The following is a 24,092-nucleotide window of genomic DNA, read 5'->3' on the forward strand; positions in this document are numbered from 1 at the left end:
GCACTGTTTTAAGGGACGCTGTTTACCGGGCACTGTTTTAAGGGATGTTGTTTTACAGGGCACTGTTTTAAGGGATGCTGTTTTACAGGGCACTCTTTTAAGGGACGCTGTTTTACAGGGCACTCTTTTAAGGGACGCTGTTTTACAGGGCACTGTTTTACGGGATGCTGTTTTACAGGGCACTTCTTTATTACAGAGCACGGTTTTAAGGGACGCTGTTTTACAGGGCACTGTTTTAAGGGACGCTGTTTTACCGGACAAGGTTTTAAGGCACGCTGTTTTACAGGGCAATTTTTCAAGGGAAGCTGTTTTAAGGGCGCTGTTTTAAGGGCGCTGTTTTAAGGGCGCTGTTTTACGTGGCACTGTTTTAAGAGACACTGTCTTACAGGGCACTGTTTTGAGGGACGCTGTTTTACTGGGCACTGTTTTAAGGGGCACTGTTTTACAGGGCACTGTTTTGAGGGTCGCTGTTTTACAGGGCACTGTTTTGAGGGTCGCTGTTTTACAGGGCACTGTTTTGAGGGTCGCTGTTTTACAGGGCACTGTTTTAAGGGCGCTGTTTTACAGGGCACTGTTTTAAGGCACGGTTTTACAGGGCACTGTTTTAAGGGACGCTGTTTTACAGGGCGCTGTTTTATCGGACGCTGTTTTACAGGGCACTGTTTTAAGGGACGATGTTTTACATGGCACTGTTTTAAGCGACGCTGTTTTACAGGGCACTGTTTTATCGGACGCTCTTTTACAGGGCACTGTTTTAAGGTGCGCTGTTTTACAGGGCCCTGTTTTAAGGCTCGCTGTTTTACAGGGCACTGTTTTAAGGGACGCTGTTTACAGGGCACTTTTAAGGAACGCTGTTTTACTGGGCACTCTTTTAAGGGACGCTGTTTTACTGGGCACTGTTTTAAGGGACGTTGTTTTACAGGGCACTGTTTTAAGGGATGTTGTTTTACTGGGCAATGTTTTAAGGGACGCTGTTTTACTGGGCAATGTTTTAAGGGACGCTGTTTTACCTGGCACTGTTTTAAGGGACGCTGTTTTACTGGGCAATGCTTTAAGGGACGCTGTTTTACTGGGCACTCATTTAAGGGACGTTGTTTTACAGGGCACTGTTTTAAGGGATGCTGTTTTACTGGGCACCGTTTTAAGGGATGCTGTTTTACTGGTCACTGTTTTAAGGGACGCTGTTTTACAGGGCACTGTTTCAAGGGATGCAGTTTTATCGGACGCTGTTTTACAGGGCACTGTTTTAAGGGACGCTGTTTTACTGGCCACCGTTTTAAGGGACGCTGTTTTACAGGGCACTATTTTAAGGGACGCTGTTTTACAGGGCACTCTTCTAAGGGACGCTGTTTTACTGACCACCGTTTTAAGGGACGCTGTTCTACAGGGCACTGTTTTAAGGGCCGCTGTTTTAAAGGGCACTGGTTTAAGGGACGCTGTTTTACAGGGCACTGTTTTAAGGGACGCAGTTTTACAGGGCACTGTTTTAAGGGACGCTGTTTTACTGGCCACCGTTTTAGGGGACGCTGTTTTACAGGGCACTGTTTTAAGGGACGTTGTTCTACAGGGCACTGTTTCAATGGACGCTGTTTTACAGGGCACGGTTTTAAGGGACGCTGTTTTACAGGGCACTGTTTTAAGGGACGCTGTTTTACAGGGCACAGTTTTAAGGGACGGTGTTTTACAGGGCTCTGTTTTAAGGTACGCTGTTTTACAGGGCACTGTTTTAAGGGACGTTTTTTTACAGTGCACTATTTTAAGGGACGCTGTTTTACAGGGCACTGTCTTAAGGGACGCTGTTTTACAGGGCACTGTTTTAAGTGACGCTGTTTTACAGGGCCCTGCCTTAAGGGATGCTGTTTTATAGGGCACTGTTATAAGGGACGTTTTTTTAGAAGGCACAGTTTTAAGGGACTCTGTTTTACAGAGCACTGTTTTAAGTGACGCTGTTTTACAGGGCCCTGCCTTAAGGGATGCTGTTTTATAGGGCACTGTTTTAGGGACGTTATTTTACAGAGCGCTGTTTTAAGGGACGTTTTTTTACAGGGCACTGTTTTAAGGGACGCTGTTTTACAGGGCACTTTCTTAAGGGACGCTGTTTTACAGGGCATTGTTTTAAGTGACGCTGTTTTACAGGGCCCTGCCTTAAGGGATGCTGTTTTATAGGGCACTGTTATAAGGGACGTTTTTTTAGAAGGCACAGTTTTAAGGGACTCTGTTTTACAGAGCACTGTTTTAAGTGACGCTGTTTTACAGGGCCCTGCCTTAAGGGACGCTGTTTTATAGGGCACTGTTTTAGGGACGTTATTTTACAGAGCGCTGTTTTAAGGGACGTTTTTTTACAGGGCACTGTTTTTAGGGAAGCTCTTTTACAGGGCACTGTCTTAAGGGATGCTGTTTTATAGGGCACTGTTTTGAGGGACGCTGTTTTACAGGGTACTGCTTTAAGGTACGCTGCTTTACAGGGCACTGTTTTAAGGGACGCTGTTTTACAGAGCACTGTTTTAAGGGACGCTGTTTTACAGGGCACTGTTTTGAGGGACGCTGTTTTACAGGGCACTGTTTTGAGGGACGCTGTTTTACAGGGTACTGCTTTAAGGCACGCTGTTTTACAGGGCACTGTTTTAAGGGACATTGTTTTACAGGGCACTGTTTTAAGGGACGCTGTCCTACAGGGCACTGTTTTAAGGGACGCTGTCCTACAGGGCACTGTTTGAAGGGACGATGTTTTACAGGGCACTGTTTTAAGGGACACTGTTTTACAGGGCACTGATTTAAGGGACGCTGTTTTACAGGGCACTGTTTTATGGGACGCTGTGTTACCTGGCACTGTTTTAAGGGACGTTGTTTTACCGGGCACTGTTTTAAGGGACGTTGTTTTACAGGGCACTGTTTTAAGGGACGCTGTTTACCGGGCACTGTTTTAAGGGACGTTGTTTTACAGGGCACTCTTTTAAGGGACGCTGTTTTACAGGGCACTCTTTTAAGGGACGCTGTTTTACAGGGCACTGTTTTACGGGATGCTGTTTTACAGGGCACTTTTTTATTACAGAGCACGGTTTTAAGGGACGCTGTTTTAAGGGGCGCTGTTTTAAGGGGCGCTGTTTTATGGGGCGCTGTTTTAAGGGCGCTGTTTTAAGGGGCGCAGTTTTAAGGGGCGCAGTTTTAAGGGCGCTGTTTTAAGGGCGCTGTGTTAATGGCGCTGTTTTAAGGGCGCTGTTTTAAGGGCGCTGTTTTAAGGGCGCTGTTTTAAGGGCGCTGTTTTAAGGGCGCTGTTTTACAGGACGCTGTTTTACAGGACGCTGTTTTAAGGGACTCTGTTTTACAGGGTTCCGTTTTAAGGGACACTTTTTTACTGGGCACTGTTTTAATGGTCACTTTTTTAAGGGACGCTGTTTTACGTGGCACTGTTTTAAGAGACACTGTCTTAAAGGGCACTGTTTTGAGGGACGCTGTTTTACAGGGCACTGTTTTAAGGGACGCTGTTTTACAGGGCACTGTTTTGAGGGACCCTGTTTTACAGGGCACTGTTTTAAGTGACATTGTTTTACAGGGCACTGTTTTAAGGGACGCTGTCCTACAGGGCACTGTTTTAAGGGACGCTGTCCTACAGGGCACTGTTTGAAGGGACGATGTTTTACAGGGCACTGTTTTAAGGGACACTGTTTTACAGGGCACTGATTTAAGGGACGCTGTTTTACAGGGCACTGTTTTATGGAACGCTGTGTTACCCGGCACTGTTTTAAGGGACGTTGTTTTACCGGGCACTGTTTTAAGTGACATTGTTTTACAGGGCACTGTTTTAAGGGACGCTGTCCTACAGGGCACTGTTTTAAGGGACGCTGTCCTACAGGGCACTGTTTGAAGGGACGATGTTTTACAGGGCACTGTTTTAAGGGACACTGTTTTACAGGGCACTGATTTAAGGGACGCTGTTTTACAGGGCACTGTTTTATGGGACGCTGTGTTACCCGGCACTGTTTTAAGGGACGTTGTTTTACCGGGCACTGTTTTAAGGGACGTTGTTTTACAGGGCACTGTTTTAAGGGACGCTGTTTTACCGGGCACTGTTTTAAGGGACGCTGTTTACCGGGCACTGTTTTAAGGGACGTTGTTTTACAGGGCACTGTTTTAAGGGATGCTGTTTTACAGGGCACTCTTTTAAGGGACGCTGTTTTACAGGGCACTCTTTTAAGGGACGCTGTTTTACAGGGCACTGTTTTACGGGATGCTGTTTTACAGGGCACTTTTTTATTACAGAGCACGGTTTTAAGGGACGCTGTTTCACAGGGCACTGTTTTAAGGGACGCTGTTTTACCGGACAAGGTTTTAAGGCACGCTGTTTTACAGGGCAATTTTTCAAGGGAAGCTGTTTTAAGGGCGCTGTTTTAAGGGCGCTGTTTTAAGGGCGCTGTTTTAAGGGCGCTGTTTTACGTGGCACTGTTTTAAGAGACACTGTCTTACAGGGCACTGTTTTGAGGGACGCTGTTTTACAGGGCACTGTTTTAAGGGACGTTGTTTTACAGGGCACTGTTTTGAGGGTCGCTGTTTTACAGGGCACTGTTTTGAGGGTCGCTGTTTTACAGGGCACTGTTTTGAGGGTCGCTGTTTTACAGGGCACTGTTTTAAGGGACGTTGTTTTACAGGGCACTGTTTTAAGGGACGTGGTTTTACAGGGCACTGTTTCAAGGGACGTTGTTTTACAGGGCACTGTTTTAAGGGACGCTGTTTTACAGGGCACTGTTTTAAGGGACGCTGTCCTACAGGGCACTGTTTTAAGGGACGCTGTCCTACAGGGCACTGATTTAAGGGATGCTGTTTTACAGGGCACTGTTTTAAGGGATGCTGTTTTCCACGGCACCTTTTAAGGGACCCTGTTTTACAGGGCACTTTTTTATGGGACGCTGTGTTACACAGCATTGTTTTAAGGGACGTTGTTTTACAGGGCACTGTTTTAAGGGACTTTGTTTTACAGGGCACTGTTTTAAGGGACGCTGTTTTACAGGGCACTGTTTTAAGGGACGCTGTTTACCGGGCACTGTTTTAAGGGACGCTGTTTTACAGGGCACTGTTTTGAATGACGCTGTTCTACAGGGCACTGTTTTAAGGTGCGCTGTTTTACGGGGCACTATTTTAAGGGATGCTGTTTTACAGGGCTCTGTTTTAAGGTACGCTGTTTTACAGGGCACTGTTTTAAGGGACGTTTTTTTACAGTGCACTATTTTAAGGGACGCTGTTTTACAGGGCACTTTCTTAAGGGACGCTGTTTTACAGGGCACTGTTTTAAGTGACGCTGTTTTACAGGGCCCTGCCTTAAGGGATGCTGTTTTATAGGGCACTGTTATAAGGGACGTTTTTTTAGAAGGCACAGTTTTAAGGGACTCTGTTTTACAGAGCACTGTTTTAAGTGACGCTGTTTTACAGGGCCCTGCCTTAAGGGACGCTGTTTTATAGGGCACTGTTTTAGGGACGTTATTTTACAAAGCGCTGTTTTAAGGGACGTTTTTTTACAGGGCACTGTTTTTAGGGAAGCTCTTTTACAGGGCACTGTCTTAAGGGATGCTGTTTTATAGGGCACTGTTTTGAGGGACGCTGTTTTACAGGGTACTGCTTTAAGGTACGCTGTTTTACAGGGCACTGTTTTAAGGGACGCTGTTTTACAGGGCACTGTTTTAAGGGACGCTGTTTTACAGGGCACTGTTTTGAGGGACGCTGTTTTACAGGGTACTGCTTTAAGGCACGCTGTTTTACAGGGCACTGTTTTAAGGGACATTGTTTTACAGGGCACTGTTTTAAGGGACGCTGTCCTACAGGGCACTGTTTTAAGGGACGCTGTCCTACAGGGCACTGTTTTAAGGGACGCTGTCCTACAGGGCACTGTTTGAAGGGACGATGTTTTACAGGGCACTGTTTTAAGGGACACTGTTTTACAGGGCACTGATTTAAGGGACGCTGTTTTACAGGGCACTGTTTTATGGGACGCTGTGTTACCCGGCACTGTTTTAAGGGACGTTGTTTTACCGGGCACTGTTTTAAGGGACGTTGTTTTACAGGGCACTGTTTTAAGGGACGCTGTTTTACCGGGCACTGTTTTAAGGGACGCTGTTTACCGGGCACTGTTTTAAGGGACGTTGTTTTACAGGGCTCTCTTTTAAGGGACGCTGTTTTACAGGGCACTCTTTTAAGGGACGCTGTTTTACAGGGCACTGTTTTACGGGATGCTGTTTTACAGGGCACTTTTTTATTACAGAGCATGGTTTTAAGGGACGCTGTTTTAAGGGGCGCTGTTTTAAGGGGCGCTGTTTTAAGGGCGCTGTTTTAAGGGCGCTGTTTTAAGGGGCGCAGTTTTAAGGGGCGCTGTTTTAAGGGCGCTGTTTTAAGGGCGCTGTTTTAAGGGCGCTGTTTTAAGGACGCTGTTTTACAGGACGCTGTTTTACAGGACGCTGTTTTACAGGACGCTGTTTTACAGGACGCTGTTTTACAGGACGCTGTTTTAAGGGACTCTGTTTTACAGGGTACCGTTTTAAGGGACACTTTTTTACTGGGCACTGTTTTAATGGTCACATTTTTAAGGGACGCTGTTTTACGTGGCACTGTTTTAAGAGACACTGTCTTAAAGGGCACTGTTTTGAGGGACGCTGTTTTACAGGGCACTGTTTTAAGGGACGCTGTTTTACAGGGCACTGTTTTGAGGGACCCTGTTTTACAGGGTACTGTTTTAAGGAACGCTGTTTTACAGGGCACTGTTTTAAGGGACATTGTTTTACAGGGCACTGTTTTAAGGGACGCTGTCCTACAGGGCACTGTTTTAAGGGACGCTGTCCTACAGGGCACTGTTTGAAGGGACGATGTTTTACAGGGCACTGTTTTAAGGGACACTGTTTTACAGGGCACTGATTTAAGGGACACTGTTTTACAGGGCACTGTTTTATGGGACGCTGTGTTACCCGGCACTGTTTTAAGGGACGTTGTTTTACCGGGCACTGTTTTAAGGGACGCTGTTTTACCGGGCACTGTTTTAAGGGACGCTGTTTACCGGGCACTGTTTTAAGGGACGTTGTTTTACAGGGCACTGTTTTAAGGGACGCGGTTTTACAGGGCACTGTTTTAAGGGACGTTGTTTTACAGGGCACTGTTTTAAGGGACGCTGTTTTACAGGGCACTGTTTTAAGGGACGCTGTCCTACAGGGCACTGTTCTAAGGGACGCTGTCCTACAGGGCACTGATTTATGGGATGCTGTTTTACAGGGCACTGTTTTAAGGGATGCTGTTTTCCACGGCACCTTTTAAGGGACCCTGTTTTACAGGGCACTTTTTTATGGGACGCTGTGTTACACAGCATTGTTTTAAGGAACGTTGTTTTACAGGGCACTGTTTTAAGGGACTTTGTTTTACAGGGCACTGTTTTAAGGGACGCTGTTTTACAGGGCACTGTTTTAAGGGACGCTGTTTACCGGGCACTGTTTTAAGGGACGCTGTTTTACAGGGCACTGTTTTGAATGACGCTGTTCTACAGGGCACTGTTTTAAGGTGCGCTGTTTTACAGGGCACTATTTTAAGGGACGCTGTTTTACAGGGCACTGTTTTAAGGGACACTATTTTACAGGGCAGTTTTAAGGGGCGCTGTTTTACAGGGCAGTGTTTCAAGGGGTGCTGTTTTCCAGGGCACTGTTTTAAGGGATGCTGTTTTACAGGGCCCCTTTTAAGGGACACTGATTTATAGGGCACTGTTTTAAGGGGCGCTGTTTTACAGGGCACTGTTTTAAGCGATGCTGTTTTACAGGACGCTGTTTTACAGGGCACTGTTTTAAGGGACGCTGTTTTACAGGGCACTTGTTTTAAGGGACTTTTTTTACAGGGCACTATTTTAAGGGACGCTGTTTTACAGGGCACTGTCTTAAGGGATGCTGTTTTATAGGGCACTGTTATAAGGGATGTTTTTTTACAGGGCACTGTTTTAAGGGACGCTGTTTTACAGGGCACTGTCTTAAGGGATGCTGTTTTATAGGGCACTGTTATAAGGGATGTTTTTTTACAGGGCACTGTCTTAAGGGACGCTGTTTTATAGGGGACTGTTTTAGGGACGTTATTTTACAGAGCGCTGTTTTAAGGGACGTTTTTTTACAGGGCACTGTTTTTAGGGAAGCTCTTTTACAGGGCACTGTCTTAAGGGATGCTGTTTTATAGGGCACTGTTTTAAGGGACGCTGTTTTACAGGGCACTTTTAAGGGACTTTTTTTATAGGGCACTGTTTTAAGGGACGTTTTTTTACAAGGCACTGTTTTAAGGTACGCTGTTTTACAGGGCACTTTTTTAAGGGACGCTGTTTTACGGGACAAGATTTTAAGGCACGCTGTTTTACAGGGCAATGTTTTAAGTGAAGCTGTTTTACAGGGCGCTGTTTTAAGGGCGCTGTTTTAAGGGCGCTGTTTTAATGGCGCTGTTTTAATGGCGCTGTTTTAAGGGCGCTGTTTTAAGGGCGCTGTTTTACAGGACGCTGTTTTACAGGGTACCGTTTTACAGGGTACCGTTTTAAGGGACACTTTTTTACTGGGCACTGTTTTAAGGGACACTGTCTTACAGGGCACTGTTTTGAGGGACGCTGTTTTACAGAGCACTGTTTTAAGTGACGCAGTTTTACAGGGCACTGTTTTAAGGGACGCTGTCTTACAGGGCACTGTTTTAAGGGACGTTGTTTTACAGGGCACTGTTTTAAGGGACGCTGTTTTACAGGGCACTCTTTTAAGGGACGCTGTTTTACAGGGCACTCTTTGAAGGGACGCTGTTTTACAGGGCACTGTTTTACGGGATGCTGTTTTACAGGGCACTTTTTTATTACAGAGCACGGTTTTAAGGGACGCTGTTTTACCCGGCACTGTTTTAAGGGACGCTGTTTTACCGGACAAGGTTTTAAGGCACGCTGTTTTACAGGGCAATTTTTCAAGGGAAGCTGTTTTAAGGGCGCTGTTTTAAGGGCGCTGTTTTAAGAGACACTGTCTTACAGGGCACTGTTTTGAGGGACGCTGTTTTACTGGGCACTGTTTTAACGGGCACTGTTTTACAGGGCACTGTTTTAAGGGACGTTGTTTTACAGGACGCTGTTTTACAGGACGCTGTTTTACAGGGTACCGTTTTAAGGGACACTTTTTTACTGGGCACTGTTTTAAGGGACACTGTCTTACAGGGCACTGTTTTGAGGGATGCTGTTTTACAGAGCACTGTTTTAAGGGACGCAGTTTTACAGGGCACTGTTTTAAGGGATGCTGTTTTACAGGGCACTGTTTTAAGGGACGCTGTTTACCGGGCACTGTTTTAAGGGACGTTGTTTTACAGGGCACTGTTTTAAGGGACGTTGTTTTACAGGGCACTGTTTTAAGGGACGCTGTTTTACCGGGCACTGTTTTAAGGGGCACTGTTTTACAGGGCACTGTTTTAAGGGACGTTGTTTTACAGGGCAATTTTTCAAGGGAAGCTGTTTTAAGGGCGCTGTTTTACGTGGCACTGTTTTAAGAGACACTGTCTTACAGGGCACTGTTTTGAGGGACGCTGTTTTACTGGGCACTGTTTTAAGGGGCACTGTTTTACAGGGCACTGTTTTAAGGGACGTTGTTTTACAGGGCACTGTTTTGAGGGTCGCTGTTTTAAGGGACACTGTTTTAAGGGACGCTGTTTTACAGGACGCTGTTTTACAGGGTACCGTTTTAAGGGACACTTTTTTACTGGGCACTGTTTTAAGGGACACATTTTTAAGGGACGCTGTTTTACCTGGCACTGTTTTAAGAGATACTGTCTTACAGGGCACTGTTTTGAGGGACGCTGTTTTACAGGGCGCTGTTTTAAGGGACACTGTTTTAAGGGACGCTGTTTTAAGGGACGCTGTTTTAAGGGACGCTGTTTTAAGGGACGCTGTTTTAAGGGACGCTGTTTTAAGTGGCACTGTTTTAAGTGGCACTGTTTTACAGGGCACTGTTTTGAGGGACGCTGTTTTACACGGTATTGTTTTAAGGTACGCTGTTTTACAGGGCACTGTTTTAAGGTACGCTGTTTTGCAGGGCACTGTTTTAAGGGACGCTGTTTTACAGGGCACTGTTTTGAGGGATGCTGTTTTACAGGGTACTGTTTTAAGGTACGCTGTTTTACAGGGCACTGTTTTAAGGGACGTTGTTTTACAGGGCACTGTTTTAAGGGACGCTGTCCTACAGGGCACTGTTTTAAGGGACGCTGTCCTACAGGGCACTGTTTTGAGGGACACTGTTTTACAGGGCACTGATTTAAGGGACGCTGTTTTACAGTGCACTGTTTTAAGGGACGCTGTTTTCCACGGCCCCTTTTAAGGGACCCTGTTTTACAGGGCACTGTTTTATGGGACGCTGTGTTACACGGCACTGTTTTAAGGGACGTTGTTTTACAGGGCACTTTTTTAAGGGACGTTGTTTTACAGGGCATTTTTTTAAGGGACGTTGTTTTACAGGGCACTATTTTAAGGGACGCTGTTTTACCAGGCACTGTTTTAAGGGACGCTGTTTACCGGGCACTGTTTTAAGGGACGCTGTTTTACAGGGCACTGTTTTGAGGGACGCTGTTTTACAGGGTACTGTTTTAAGGTACGCTGTTTTACAGGGCACTGTTTTAAGGGACGTTGTTTTACAGGGCACTGTTTTAAGGGACGCTGTCCTACAGGGCACTGTTTTAAGGGACGCTGTCCTACAGGGCACTGTTTTAACGGTCGATGTTTTACAGGGTACTGTTTTAAGGGACACCGTTTTACAGGGCACTGATTTAAGGGACGCTGTTTTACAGGGCACTGTTTTAAGGGACGCTGTTTTCCACGGCACCTTTTAAGGGACCTTGTTTTACAGGGCACTGTTTTATGGGACGCTGTGTTACACGGCACTGTTTTAAGGGACGTTGTTTTACAGGGCACTTTTTTAAGGGACGTTGTTTTACAGGGCACTATTTTAAGGGACGCTGTTTTACCAGGCACTGTTTTAAGGGACGCTGTTTACCGGGCACTGTTTTAAGGGACGCTGTTCTACAGGGCACTGTTTTAAGGAACACTGTTTTACAGGGCACTATTTTAAGGGACGCTGTTTTACAGGGCACTGTCTTAAGGGCTGCTGTTTTATAGGGCACTGTTTTAAGCGACTTTTTTTACAGGACACTGTTTTGAGGGACGCTGTTTTACGGGGCGATGCTTTACCAGGCGATGGTTTATGGAACCGTGTCAATAGGTTCTGCTGGCCTGGTTTCGGGTCAGTTCCCTCTCCCTACCTGCGAACCTGGCCTCGAGCTCCTCGCTCCGATTGGAGATGATGTTATTTGATGATGGAATGAAGGTGCAGCAAGGACAGTGAACACTGAGCTTTAATCCCTGGTTTCTGTCTGAGAGAAAGGCATTGATCAGATTGGATAATGGAAAGAGTAAAATCAACCAGAGGCACCGCCTGCTGTCACTGAGGCTCCGCCCTCTGTCCTGGTGGCTCCGCCCACTGTTCCAGCCCCACCCACCCCCTGCCAGCCCCACCCATTGAATTCTGTCCCCGCCCACTGCCATCTCGCCTCCTCCCACTGAAATCCAGCAGCCCCCACTGTCCCAGCGCCTCCCACTGTCACCCTGGCCCCTCCCACTGTCACCCTGGCCCCTCCCACTGTCACCCAGACAACGCCCCCCCCCCCCCTCCCCTCCCCTCCCCCACCGGTTACTACCTGACTCCCCCCACCTCGACACCGGCCCTCTCCCTCGAGCTGTGCCCTTCCCCCTTTCGCTCCTCCTCGCTGCCCTTTCCCTCCTGCCACCCAGCCCCAACTCACGGCTCAGGGTGCCCAGTCTCACAGCGGGTGAACACACCTCACTCACCTCGGTGCAGTAACCACTCACTAACCGTCCCCGTGACATCGAAGGTCAGCCATTCCCCTGCGCTCCGCGGACGTACCACCCTGCTGTCAATATAGCGCTGGGCGGGAGAGGCCGGGTCCCTGGCCTTGAGAACCTAAAACAGCCCAAAACAAGCAACCGATAATACCGGGCGGAGGGGGTTGGTGGGGAACAGGAGGAACAGCCTAGGCGGCCTGCAGTCCGGCAATAAACCGCTTCTAAATCCTTACAACCGTCTTGACCCATCCAACCCCCTCAGGTTTCCCCTAAGGGCTGCGAAGCTTAATCTGTGATACGGCCGACTCCCAGGATAAGACCTATTTCCCAGATGAGGCCTAGTCCGAGGGTGAGGCCTAGTCCGAGGGTAAGGCCTAGTCCGAGGGTGAGGCCTAGTCCCAGGGTGAGGCCTAATCCGAGCGTGAGGCCTAATCCGAGCGTGAGGCCTAGTCCCAGGGTGAGGCCTAGTCCCAGGGTGAGGCCTAGTCCCAGGGTGAGGTATCCTCTGAGGTGAGGCCTAGTCCCAGGGTGAGGTCCAATCGGAGGCTTATGCCCAATCGGAGGGTGAGGCCCAATCGGAGGGTGAGGCCCAATCGGAGGGTGAGGCCCAGTCCCAGGGTGAGGCCCAGTCCCAGTGAAATTCGAATTCAATAAAAATCTGGAATTAAAAGTGCCAAAATGTTGTAAAAACCCACCTGGTTCATTAATGTCGCTTTAGGGAAGGAAATCTGCCGTCCTTACCTGATCTGGCCTAAGTGTGACTCCAGACCCCCACAGATCGCACCCCCCCCACCCCCACCTCCATCTCCACCTCCCCCACCGAACAAGGGCAATTAGGGATGGACAATAAACGCTGGCCTTCTCTCTGTATGAGGCCTACTCCCCAAATGAGCCTACACTCCATCTTGAGACTTACTTTCCAGATGAAGCCTACACCCTCCTGAGGCCTACGGCTAAGATGAGGCCTCCTCCCCTAGCCTACTCTTAACACCCACCCACTCCAGGAACCTGAGCCCATAATCCAGGCTAACATTCCCCAGTGCAGCACTGAGGGAGTGCTGCACTATCAGGGGTGTCATCGAGCGAGGGGAGTCACTGCCCCTGCTCACTCTTAGGAGGGCACTGTGGCCTATCAGAGCCTCCTGGTCCATAGGGCCTCTCGGTCAGCCCCTTGCATCCCTCCCTCCCATGCCCTGCAGCCCCCCCCGTAACACACCCATTACCTGGTACAGCTCGATTCTCTGCTCTGCCACCTGGGACTTCTGGTATCGGATACGGTAAAGTCGGAATTCTGCCTTCACCAGGTTTGACATGTTCCTCTCCATGGTCGAGGCATCAAAGTGGATCAGCCGAAAGTATGGGTTGTAGAAACTGGTGGAAATCGTATCTAAGGAACAAGGGAGCAAGACACAGGGGTGAGGTTGAGTTGAGGCACCTCAGCCTCTGACGAAATAACCGTGCAGCTCCAACATGGCCCGACTGTCCCCTGAGTTAACCTGAGGTTGCCAGAGCTACGGGACTCGACTTCACCAGGTATTTGCGCCTAACCTTCCTTCCCCGGGTATAAGGGACCTCAGGAAACAAACTGGAGAGAGATCGAGAAGAAAAGATGGCAGCACAAACTGGGGGGAAGAGAGAATGAGAGAGAAACACAAACTGGGGGGAGAGAGAGAGAGAAACACAAACTGGGGGGAGAGAGAGAGAGAGAAACACAAACTGGGGGGAGAGAGAGAGAAACACAAACTGGGAGGAGAGAGAGAGAGAGAGAAACACAAACTAGGGGGAGAGAGAGAGAGAAACACAAACTGGGGGGAGAGAGAGAGAGAGAGAAACACAAACTGGGGGGAGAGAGAGAGAGAAACACAAACTGGGGGGAGAGAGAGAGAGAGAGAAACACAAACTGGGGGGAGAGAGAGAGAGAGAGAAACACAAACTGGGGGGAGAGAGAGAGAGAGAAACACAAACTGGGGGGAGAGAGAGAGAGGGAAACACAAACTGGGGGGAGAGAGATAGAGAAACACAAACTGGGGGGAGAGAGAGAGAGAAACACAAACTGGGGGGAGAGAGAGAGAGAGAAACACAAACTGGGGGGAGAGAGAGAGAGAAACACAAACTGTGGTGAGAGAGAGAGAGAGAGAGAAACAAATGGGAGAGCGAGAGAGTGAAAAAGAGTGAGGAACAGAAAATGGAGAGAGAGATTGAGAGAGAATGAGAAATGCAGACTGAGGAGAGAGAAACACAAAGTGGGGAGAGAGAAATACAAACTGGAGAGAAAGAGAGAGAGAAAGACAGACTGGGGAGAGAGAGAAACAAACTGGGGAGAGAGGGGACCGCAAACTGGGGAGAGAGGGGACCGCAAACTGGGGAGAGAGGGGACCGCAAACTGGGGAGAGAGGGGACCGCAAACTGGGGAGAGAGGGGACCGCAAACTGGGGAGAGAGGGGACCGCAAACTGGGGAGAGAGGGGAACGCAAACTGGGGAGAGAGGGGACCGCAAACTGGGGAGAGAGGGGACCGCAAACTGGAGAGAGAGGGGATCGCAAACTGGAGAGAGAGGGGAACGCAAACTGGGGAGAGAGGGGAACGCAAACTGGGGAGAGAGGGGAACGCAAACTGGGGAGAGAGGGGAACGCAAACTGGGGAGAGAGGGGAACGCAAACTGGAGAGAGAGGGGATCGCAAACTGGAGAGAGAGGGGAACGCAAACTGGGGAGAGAGGGGAACGCAAACTGGGGAGAGAGGGGAACGCAAACTGGGGAGAGAGGGGAACGCAAACTGGGGAGAGAGAGGAACGCAAGCTGGGGAGAGAAGGGAACGCAAGCTGGGGAGAGAAGGGAACGCAAACTGGGGAGAGAGGGGAACGCAAACTGGGGAGACAGAGAGAGAGAGATGGGGAACTGACTGGAGAGAGAGAAACACAAACTGTGGTGTGAGGGGTGGGGATAGAGAAACACACTAGGGAGAGAGAGGGACAGAAACACAAACTGGGGAGAGAGAAACACAAACTGGGGGGAGAGAGAGAAACACAAACTGGGGGAAGAGAGAGAGAAACACAAACTGGGGGGAGAGAGAGAGAGAAACACAAACTGGGGGGAGAGAGAGAAACACAAACTGGGGGGAGAGAGAGAGAGAAACACAAACTGGGGGGAGAGAGAGAGAGAAACACAAACTGGGGGAGAGAGAGAGAGAAACACAAACTGGGGGGAGAGAGAAACAAACTTGGGGGGAGAGAGAAACACAAACTGGGGGGAGAGAGAGAAACACAAACTGGGGGGAGAGAGAGAAACACAAACTGGGGGGAGAGAGAAAAACACAAACTGGGGGGAGAAAGAGAAACACAAACTTGGAGGAGAGAAAGAGAAACACAAACTTGGAGGAGAGAAAGAGAAACACAAACTTGGGGGAGAGAGAAACACACGCTCGGGAGAGAGAAACACAAATGGGGAGAGTGAGAGAGAAACACAAACTGGGGGGAGAGAGAGAAACACGAACTGGGGGAGAGAGAGAAACACAAACTCGGGAGAGAGAGTGAGAAACACAAACTGGGGGGAGAGAGAGAAACACAAACGGGGAGAGAGAGAGAAACAAACTGGGGAGAGGGAGAAAAAAAAACAGACTGGAAAGAAAGAGAGAGAATGAGAAAGGCAAACTGCAGAGAGACCGTAACACAGACTGAGTAGAGAGAGAATGAGAAAGACAAACTGGGGTGAGAGAGAGAGAGAAACAAACGGGAGAGCGAGAGAGTGAAAAAGAGTGAGGAAGAGAAAATGGAGAGAGTGAGAGAGAATGAGAAATGCAGGCTGAGGAGAGAGAAACACAAAGTGGGGAGAGAGAAATACAAACTGGAGAGAAAGAGAGAGAGAAAGACAGACTGGGGAGAGAGAGAAACAAACTGGGGAGAGAGGGGAATGCAAACGGGAGAGAGGGGAACGCAAACTGGGGAGAGAGGGGAACGCAAACTGGGGAGAGAGGGGACCGCAAACTGGGGAGAGAGGGGACCGCAAACTGGAGAGAGAGGGGAACGCAAACTGGGGAGAGAGGGGAACGCAAACTGGGGAGAGAGAGGAACGCAAACTGGGGAGAGAAGGGAACGCAAACTGGGGAGAGAGGGGAACGCAAACTGGGGAGAGAGGGGAACGCAAACTGGGGAGAGAGGGGAACGCAAACTGGGGAGACAGAGAGAGAGAGATGGGGAACTGACTAGAGAGAGAGAAACACAAACTGTGGTGTGAGGGGTGGGGAGAGAGAAACACACTAGGGAGAGAGAGAGAGTGGGACAAAAACACAAACTGGGGAGAGAGAAACACAAACTGGAGGAGGAAGAATTTGTGGCAGCTTCTGCTCTGCTCTGTTGTACAGTGTGTTTGATTCCCGGGGTCAGGACTAAGCTTGACTCTGTGATATACAGTGGGTGGGCTGTGAGAGTCAGTGAACTGAATCCAGTTAGGGTCCGATCTAATTTCTCCTTTATAACTGACCGTGTCTTATAAAAAGACATATAAATATGCAGAACCTTTAGAATTTATCAAGGATATTTGTCCTGAAAGCAATGGTATTCTCACTCCAGTCAATATTGGAAAAACATCATAGCGACAGATTTGATTTAGAGATTATTTATCCTTAAATATTTGGGACGCGGCAACACTAACACTCAATGCAGGTAAATGCAATAACCTGTGTGGGCAAATATGTGATCAGGCAGTCCTGAGGCCAATACCCTAAGTGTTCTCTCCTGGTCCTGTAGGAGGCACGATATAGTGTCTGCAGTGCCCCCTAGCTTGGAGGAGGACTGTGACTCCCAGTGTCTTTGAATGGCAAGGAGATTGGTGCGCGGAACTCCTGATAGTTGCAACAGGGCAATGGAGGATGGTGCTACCCACAGTGCCTTGCAGCTGGGAAAGCCCCCTATTAAGTTCACAAACCTACCGCCCCCACCCCACCCCCCCCCCCCCCCCCCCCCCCCCAACCTCTGCTTTAATAGAGGGCTTTCCCAACAGCAGTGGACACTGGGATTGTCTGCCTCCATAGCTGCAAACTGGTAGTCGTGGTGAAATCAAAGGGAGACAGAGGACGTGCAGCCACAACTGCGCACCCCACCCCTACCCCAATACCTCATATGCTGAGTCCAACAGTGAACGCAGGGCAGACTATTCAACTGCGTGATGCATCACAGTCAAGCCTTGGCAGTGCTGGAACTGATTTCCAAGAGGAGGAGGGACATAGGATCAAGCGGAGGCCATTCAGCCCCCTCATGCCTGCTCCGCGCCTTTGCACCAGATCATGGCTAATCTGCATCTTAACCCCATCCTACCCCTCCTGAGTCCCGTAACCTTTAACGCAGAGGGATTGAGGTTCGAGGGTGCGATTGCAAGTCTGAATAAAGAAAACGGTTCCCTCGAGGCTCGTGCTGAAGGCTAACCCGACACTGAGCTACGGCTAAAACTCGGAAGCCCTCCTTATCGCACCCTCGTGCCTGCACAGCGCAATGACCGTCAGTAGGTGGGCAGGGATGGAAGCACAGCAAGATCCCAGAGACTGGGAATGAAATGGGCATGGTGGTTGGGGGTAGGGTGGGGGGGGGGGGGTGCTTTTGGAGGTGGGCTCGCCCCGCCTCCAAGGTGTTCCACGAACGACGCTGCCAAAATAAAGAACAAATTCGCCTGCCGCTCGTCCGGTTTGCACTTGTGTGGGATCCTGCTGTGCACAACGCGACCGCCATGTGCCGGCCCCTTTAGACCGTCAGCCAAGCGGAAAAGTTTAAAGGAGCGTGCACGTCAAAGAAATCCCCTGGGCGCTCCAAAAGGAGTATATTCACCCCGGCCTGCTATCCGGCACGGGGAAGCATCGCACCAGAGCTCGTTTGCTCATATCGAGCTGAAGCTGACTTTATCCACCCTCCTCCCCCCCTCCCCTCCCCTCCCCTCCCACCTTCTCCCTCCCCATCCTTAGCTAAATTGGCACCCTCCCCTCCCCAGGCTATGAATATACCCCCTCCCCTCCCCGACTAAGTGAGCGCAGACCAGCGATGAGTACGAGAGGCCGCACGGCTTAGATTTCTTGGAATGGTGTGACTGTGTGACAGACACAAACTGCAAACAGTGTCTCGAAGCACAATTCAGAACATGTTCACACAGCACAGTTCCAACTTCTCATTTTCACCTGAACCACCAGTTCTTGTGCTGTATCCTTCCTCTCCCCTGTTTTGTTTATTGTTTTGCTTCCGTCTGTTGCCATTCTCATCCGTTCAATCTTGGAATGGACTTGGCACTGAAAGAGGTCCTTCAGCCTGTCCTTGCTGTGTCCCGCTCCCCACCCCCCACACCGCCTTCTCCCCGTAACCCCTTCCGCACCTCCTCCCTCTTTCAGATAATCAATTCCCCCTTGAAAAGCCTCGATGGAACCTGCCTCCACCATGCTCTCTGGCAGCGCGTTCCAGACCCTAATCCCTCGCTGCCTGAAAAAGTTTCTCCTCATGTCTCTGTTGCTCCTCTTGCCAATGACCTCAAATCTGCGCCCTCTCGTTCTCACCCCTTCCGCCAGTGGGAATGGTCTCTCCCTACCCGCTCTCTCACCATTTTGAACGCCTCGATCAAATCCCCCCTCAGCCTTCTCTTCTCCAAGGATAACAGTCCCAGTTTCTCCAACCTATCTGCAGAACTGGAAGTCTCTCAACCCCTGAATCATTCTGGTGAGTCTTCTCTGCCCTCTCTCCAATGCCTTCAAATCCTTTCTAAAGTGCGGCTTCCAGAATTCTTTTTCAATCTATATTCGTTCATGGGATGTGGACATTGTTGGCCGGGCCCAGTACTTATTGCCCGTCGCTCATTGAGAGCACGTTTAAGAGTCACATTGGGTCCGGTGTCACATGTAGGCCAGACCGGGTAAGGAGGGCAGATTTCCTTCCCTAGAGGGACATTAGTGACTCAGACGGGTTTTTACAACAATCGACAGACTTCTAATTTTAGAGTCATATTGAATTCAGATTTCACCATCTGCCGTAGTGGGATTCGAACCCAGGCCATCGAGTTATACAGCACAGAAACAGACCCTTTGGCCCATCGTGTCCGTGCCAGCCATCAAACCCCTATCTACTCTAATCCCATTTTCTAGTACTTGGCCCACAGCCCTGTATGCTATGGTGTTTCAAGTGCTCATCTAAATACTTCTTAAATGTTGTGAGGGTTCCTGTCTCTACCACCCCTCAGGCAGTGTGTTCCAGATTCCAACCACCCTCTGGGTGAAAAAATCTTTCCTCAAATCCCCTCTAAACCCCCTGCCCCTTACCTTAAATCTATGCCCCCTGGTTATCGATCCCTCCACTAAGGGGAAAAGTTTCCTCCTATCTACCCTATCTATGCCCCTCATAATTTTGTATACCTCAATCAGGTCCCCCCTCAGCCTTCTCTGCTCTAAGGAAAACAACTCTAGCCTATCCAGTCTCTCTTCATAGCTGAAACGCTCCAGCCCAGGCAACATCCTGGTGAATCTCCTCTGCACCCTCTCCAGTGCAATCACATCCTTCCTATAGTGTGGCGACCAGAACTGCACACAGTACTCCAGCTGTGGCCTAACTAGCATTTTATACAGCTCTAACATAACCTCCCTGATCTTATATTCTATTCAGCTAATAAAGGGAAGCATCCCATATGCCTTCTTAACCACCTTATCTACCTGTGCTGCTGCCTTCATGGAGCTATAGACACGTACACCAAGGTCCCTCTGATACCCTGTACCTCCTCGGCTCCTACCATTCATTGTGTATTCCCTTGCCGTGTTAATCCTCCCAAAATCCATCGCCTCACACTCTGGGTCCCCGGAGCATTACCCCCGGGTCGCTGGAATACTAGCCCAGTGACAAAACCGCTAACTCCACCGCCTCCCCCCCCCCCCCCCCCCCCCCCCGGATGCGGTGCGGCTGAAGAAGTGTCTTTTTTTTTAATCCCCACAAGTTTAATATAACCTCCTGGCTCTTGTGCTCACTGGCCCCATATTTATTAAAAAAAAAGAACCCCAGCATCCTGTAATGCCTCAATTGCCGCTCTCTCAACCTGCCCCGTCAGCTTCAACAGTTTGTGCACGCGCGCCCCCGTTAAATTAGGAAATACTAGGTGACCTCTATTTCCTCGCGGGGTGTGAGCAGCTACTTACTCTCCCGATAACTGGTCGGGATCATCTCCAGTCGACGCATTTCCTTTCCGTAATACTCCAAGCTCGATCCCTGCTGGCAGTGCACTTCCAGCTGGTGGGCTCTTTCCCTCAGCATGTCCCGGGTACTGTTGTACAGGAGCATGGTCTCCAGCGGCACTTCATCCGGAATGTCGTCAGGGTCAGGGGCCTCGGTCAGCTGCAGCTTGCTGAGGATCTGGCCCCGAATAGCTTCAATCCTCCGCCGCCTGTACAAGTCCAGGTCCATGCTCTGGCAGGTGGAGAAGGTCAGCGCCCCTGGGACACAGCCCAGCAGCAGCAGCAGCGGGAACAGGAGAGACATCTGTCGGGATGGAGAGATAGCTGTCTGGGGTAGAACACCCAGCAGAGAGCGGTCAAAGCACTGCAATGTTCTGGTCCAATAGCTGTCAGATAGCCAGTCTCTCTCTCTCTCTCTCTCTCTCTCCAACACTCCTGTATCCCTCCCTCTGTTATTCTGTCACTCTGTCTCTTTCTCTACCCGTTTCTCTTGCTCTGTCTCTCAACTTCTGTTTCTCTCTCTCTCTCTGCCCCTCTTTCACTGTCTCTATTGCTCTCTCTCTCTCTCTCTCTCTCTCTGAGTCTCTCTTTCTCTCTCTGTCCCAGTCTTTCTCTCTGTTTCTCTTTCACTCTAACCCTGTTCTCTGTTCTCTCTTTGTCACTCTTTCACTCTGTCTCTCTGAGTCTCTCTTTCTCTGTCTCTCTCTGTCCCAGTTTCTCTCTCTCTCTGTTTCTATCTCTCTAACCCTGCTCTCTGTTTTTCTCTCTCACACAGACCCAGTCTCTCTCTCCCGTTTTCTCTGTTGTGTCTCTGCCCCCCTCTGTTTATTCCTGTTTTCTCTCTCACTGTCCCACTCTCTCTCCCTATTCCTGCTTTCTCTGTCTCTCTCTAACTCTGTCCCACTCTCTCTCTCTCTATTCCTGTTTTCTCTCTCTATCGTTATTCCTCTCTCCTCTTTCCCTCCCTGTTCACTCTGCCATCCCCCACTATCTCTGTCTCCTTCCCTCTCTCTGTCCCTCTCTCTCTCTGTCTATCTCTCTCGCTATCTCTCTCCCTCTGTCTCTCTCTCCCTCTATCTCTCCCTCCCTCCCTCTCTCTCTGTCACACTCCTCTCTGTCCCGATGCTGTCTGCTGCTGCTGCTGCCACATTCTCTGCCGGCGGCTTTCCCGGGAATTCCCGGACTCCCGCTGCCGCCAGAGAAACAGAACCGCCGCGGTTTAAAGGCGGATCCTGGAATTCAACTGGGAATCAGAGAACAGGGAGGGAGGGGCGGGGGGCAGAGGGGAGAGGGAGGGGGGGGTGGTGGGAGAGGGAGGGGAGGAAGAGGGGAGGGGGGTGAGAGGGAGGGGGGGAAGGGAGGGGAATGGGATAGGGGAGAGGGATAGGGCAAGAGGGAAAGGGGGGATGGGGAAGAGGAGGATAGGGGAAGAGGGGGAGGGAGGATGGGGGAAGAGGGGAGGGGGAAGAGAGGAAGAGGGGGAGGGGGATAGGGGAGGAGGGAAGAGGGAGATAGGGGGAGGGGGATAGGGGAAGAGGGGGTGAGTGTTAGGCAAAGAGGAAGAGGGGGAGAAGTAGAGGGGGAGAGGAAGAGGTGGAGCTCACACTGAAGATTCACATCCAGGAACCCACACCCCCCAAACCCTCCCACCACCCACAACCCCTCCCCCCAACACCTGCCCCCACCCACCCCACATCACCCCCCATCCTCCACCCCCATTTCCCACCACCCACACACCCAAGCCCACCCCCCATGCCCTCCAAACACCCAAGCCCACCCCCCACATACCCTCCAAAGCCCACCCCCCACATACCCTCCAAACCCCAAAGCCCACCCCCCACATACCCCACAGATTCCCCTGCCTGTGACTTCCCCGCTTTGATCGTCCTTCCCACTCCCAATGAGACAGGGGCTGGGTGTCCCACAGGCAGAGGGGGACGAAGGGGCAGTTCGACTATGGGAGGGTGCGGCCGCATGAGTGCGATGGGAATGAGATGGAGAATTCCGGAACTATTGCTGCCATTGGGATGCAGGGGCGTTGCCTCTGTGGTTCAGCTGATCTGGCTCAGGGAACACTGCAGCTCAGTGTGAAAGCAGCATCGCTAATTAATCCTGCTGACAGGAAGCTACTGTCCCACCAGGAATGTTCACTCCTGCCTGGCATGAGTCAGTGGCCAATGTCCTTCAAGTGCTGCCCAGTCTTGATGAGGAAATGTATCTGTGATGGAATACCTGACTCACACTGCGCCAGAGAGATCTGATAGCAACACATTCACTCTACCACCCCAAAGTGGAAAATCATACCGAAAAACTAGGAAGTAATGAGATAGCTCTCGGCTTTAAATACTAACTCTGAGTGCAGCAGGTCTGACAACCTCTCAGGAAGTAAACAGACTTAATGTTTCAGGTCAGTTACAATTCATCAGAACAAATTAGATACAGAGTAAAGCTCACTCTACACTGTCCCCATCAAACACTCCCAGGGCAGGTACAGCACGGGGTCAGATACAGAGTAAAGCTCCCTCTACACTGTCCCCATCAAACACTCCCAGGGCAGGTACAGCACGGGGTTAGATACAGAGTAAAGCTCCCTCTACACTGTCCCCATCAAACACTCCCAGGACGGGTACAGCACGGGGTTAGATACAGAGTAAAGCTCCCTCTAAATTGTCCCCATCAAACACACCCAGGGCAGGTACAGCACAGGGTCAGATACAGAGTAAAGCTCTCTCTACACTGTCCCCATCAAACACTCCCAGGACAGGTACAGCACGGGGTTGGATACAGAGTAAATCTCCCTCTACACTGTCCCCATCAAACACTCCCAGGACAGGTACAGCACGGGGTTGGATACAGAGTAAATCTCCCTCTACACTGTCCCCATCAAACACTCCCAGGACGGGTACAGCACGGGGTTAGATACAGAGTAAATCTCACTCTACACTGTCCCCATCAAACACCCCCCAGGACAGGTACAGCACGGGGTTAGATACAGAGTAAATCTCACTCTACACTGTCCCCATCAAACACCCCCCAGGACAGGTACAGCACGGGGTTAGATACAGAGTAAATCTCACTCTACACTGTCCCCATCAAACACTCCCAGGACAGGTACAGCACGGGGTTAGATACAGAGTAAATCTCACTCTACACTGTCCCCATCAAACACTCCCAGGACAGGTACAGCACGGGGTTAGATACAGAGTAAAGCTCCCTCTACACCGTCCCCATCAAACACCCCCCAGGACAGGTACAGCACGGGGTTAGATACAGAGTAAAGCTCCCTCTACACTGTCCCCATCAAACACCCCCCAGGACAGGTACAGTATTTTCCCTTCTACATTTTGGTGGATTTGGCCCAGGTGAAGGATGGTGTGTCACTGCCACCTGGTGACAGATCCTGTCAATTGCAGCTTTGGATTTTCTTTGTGAACTCATCTCTCTCATGTTCAAGGTTCTCCAACAGGATCTGCCCCCACCCCCAAATACCGTCCCCACTGAACCCTACACAAAGCTTCAAGGGAAAATACCCGAGCTGCCATTCACGACATTCAAGGGGGCGGCGGGTGGAGGAGCAGAGGGACCTGGGTGAATACACGCACAAGCCATTGAAGGCAGCAGGATAGGTCGAGGGAGCGGTTAGTAAAGCATACGGGTCTCTGGGCTTTAACAGGGGCAGGGGGTACAAGAACAAGGAGGTTATGTTGAGATTGTATCAGCCATTAGATCGGCCCCAGCTGGAGTATTGTGTCCAGTCCTGGGCACCGCACTGTAGGAAGGATGTGAAGGCACTAGAGAGTGCAGAGGATATCCACGAGAATAGTTCCAGGGGTGAGGAACTTCAGTTATGAGGAAAGATTGGAGAAGCTGGGGCTGTTTTCCTTGGAGAAGAGAAGGCTGAGAGGAGATTTGATCAGAGGTGTTCAAAACGGTGAGGGGCCCGGACAGAGTCGATAGGAGGGGGAAACTGTTCCCATTGGCAGAAAGGCTCTGAACCAGAGGACACCGATTTTAAACGATTGGCAAAACAAGCAAAG

The 24,092-nt window shown here is 50.0% G+C and overlaps 1 protein-coding gene across 1 annotated transcript in view; it reads right to left on the reverse strand.

Moving 5' to 3' along the window:
• The window catches only part of LOC121273002 (transforming growth factor beta-2 proprotein-like), a 245,184-nt gene extending 224,640 nt beyond the window's left edge, over nucleotides 1-20,544 (reverse strand). Inside the window, exons 1-4 of the mRNA XM_041179933.1 lie at nucleotides 20,020-20,544; nucleotides 13,096-13,259; nucleotides 11,858-11,990; nucleotides 11,272-11,382 (exon numbers count right to left, since the gene is read on the reverse strand). Of these exons, the coding sequence (XP_041035867.1) occupies nucleotides 11,272-11,382; nucleotides 11,858-11,990; nucleotides 13,096-13,259; nucleotides 20,020-20,359 (748 nt within the window). The 5' untranslated portion in view covers nucleotides 20,360-20,544. The remainder of the gene's footprint in view (nucleotides 1-11,271; nucleotides 11,383-11,857; nucleotides 11,991-13,095; nucleotides 13,260-20,019) is intronic.
• Between the last annotated feature and the right edge of the window lie 3,548 nt (nucleotides 20,545-24,092).

The sequence above is a fragment of the Carcharodon carcharias genome, chromosome 37, assembly GCF_017639515.1.
Source record: "Carcharodon carcharias isolate sCarCar2 chromosome 37, sCarCar2.pri, whole genome shotgun sequence".
In the NCBI taxonomy this organism is placed as follows: domain Eukaryota; kingdom Metazoa; phylum Chordata; class Chondrichthyes; order Lamniformes; family Lamnidae; genus Carcharodon; species Carcharodon carcharias.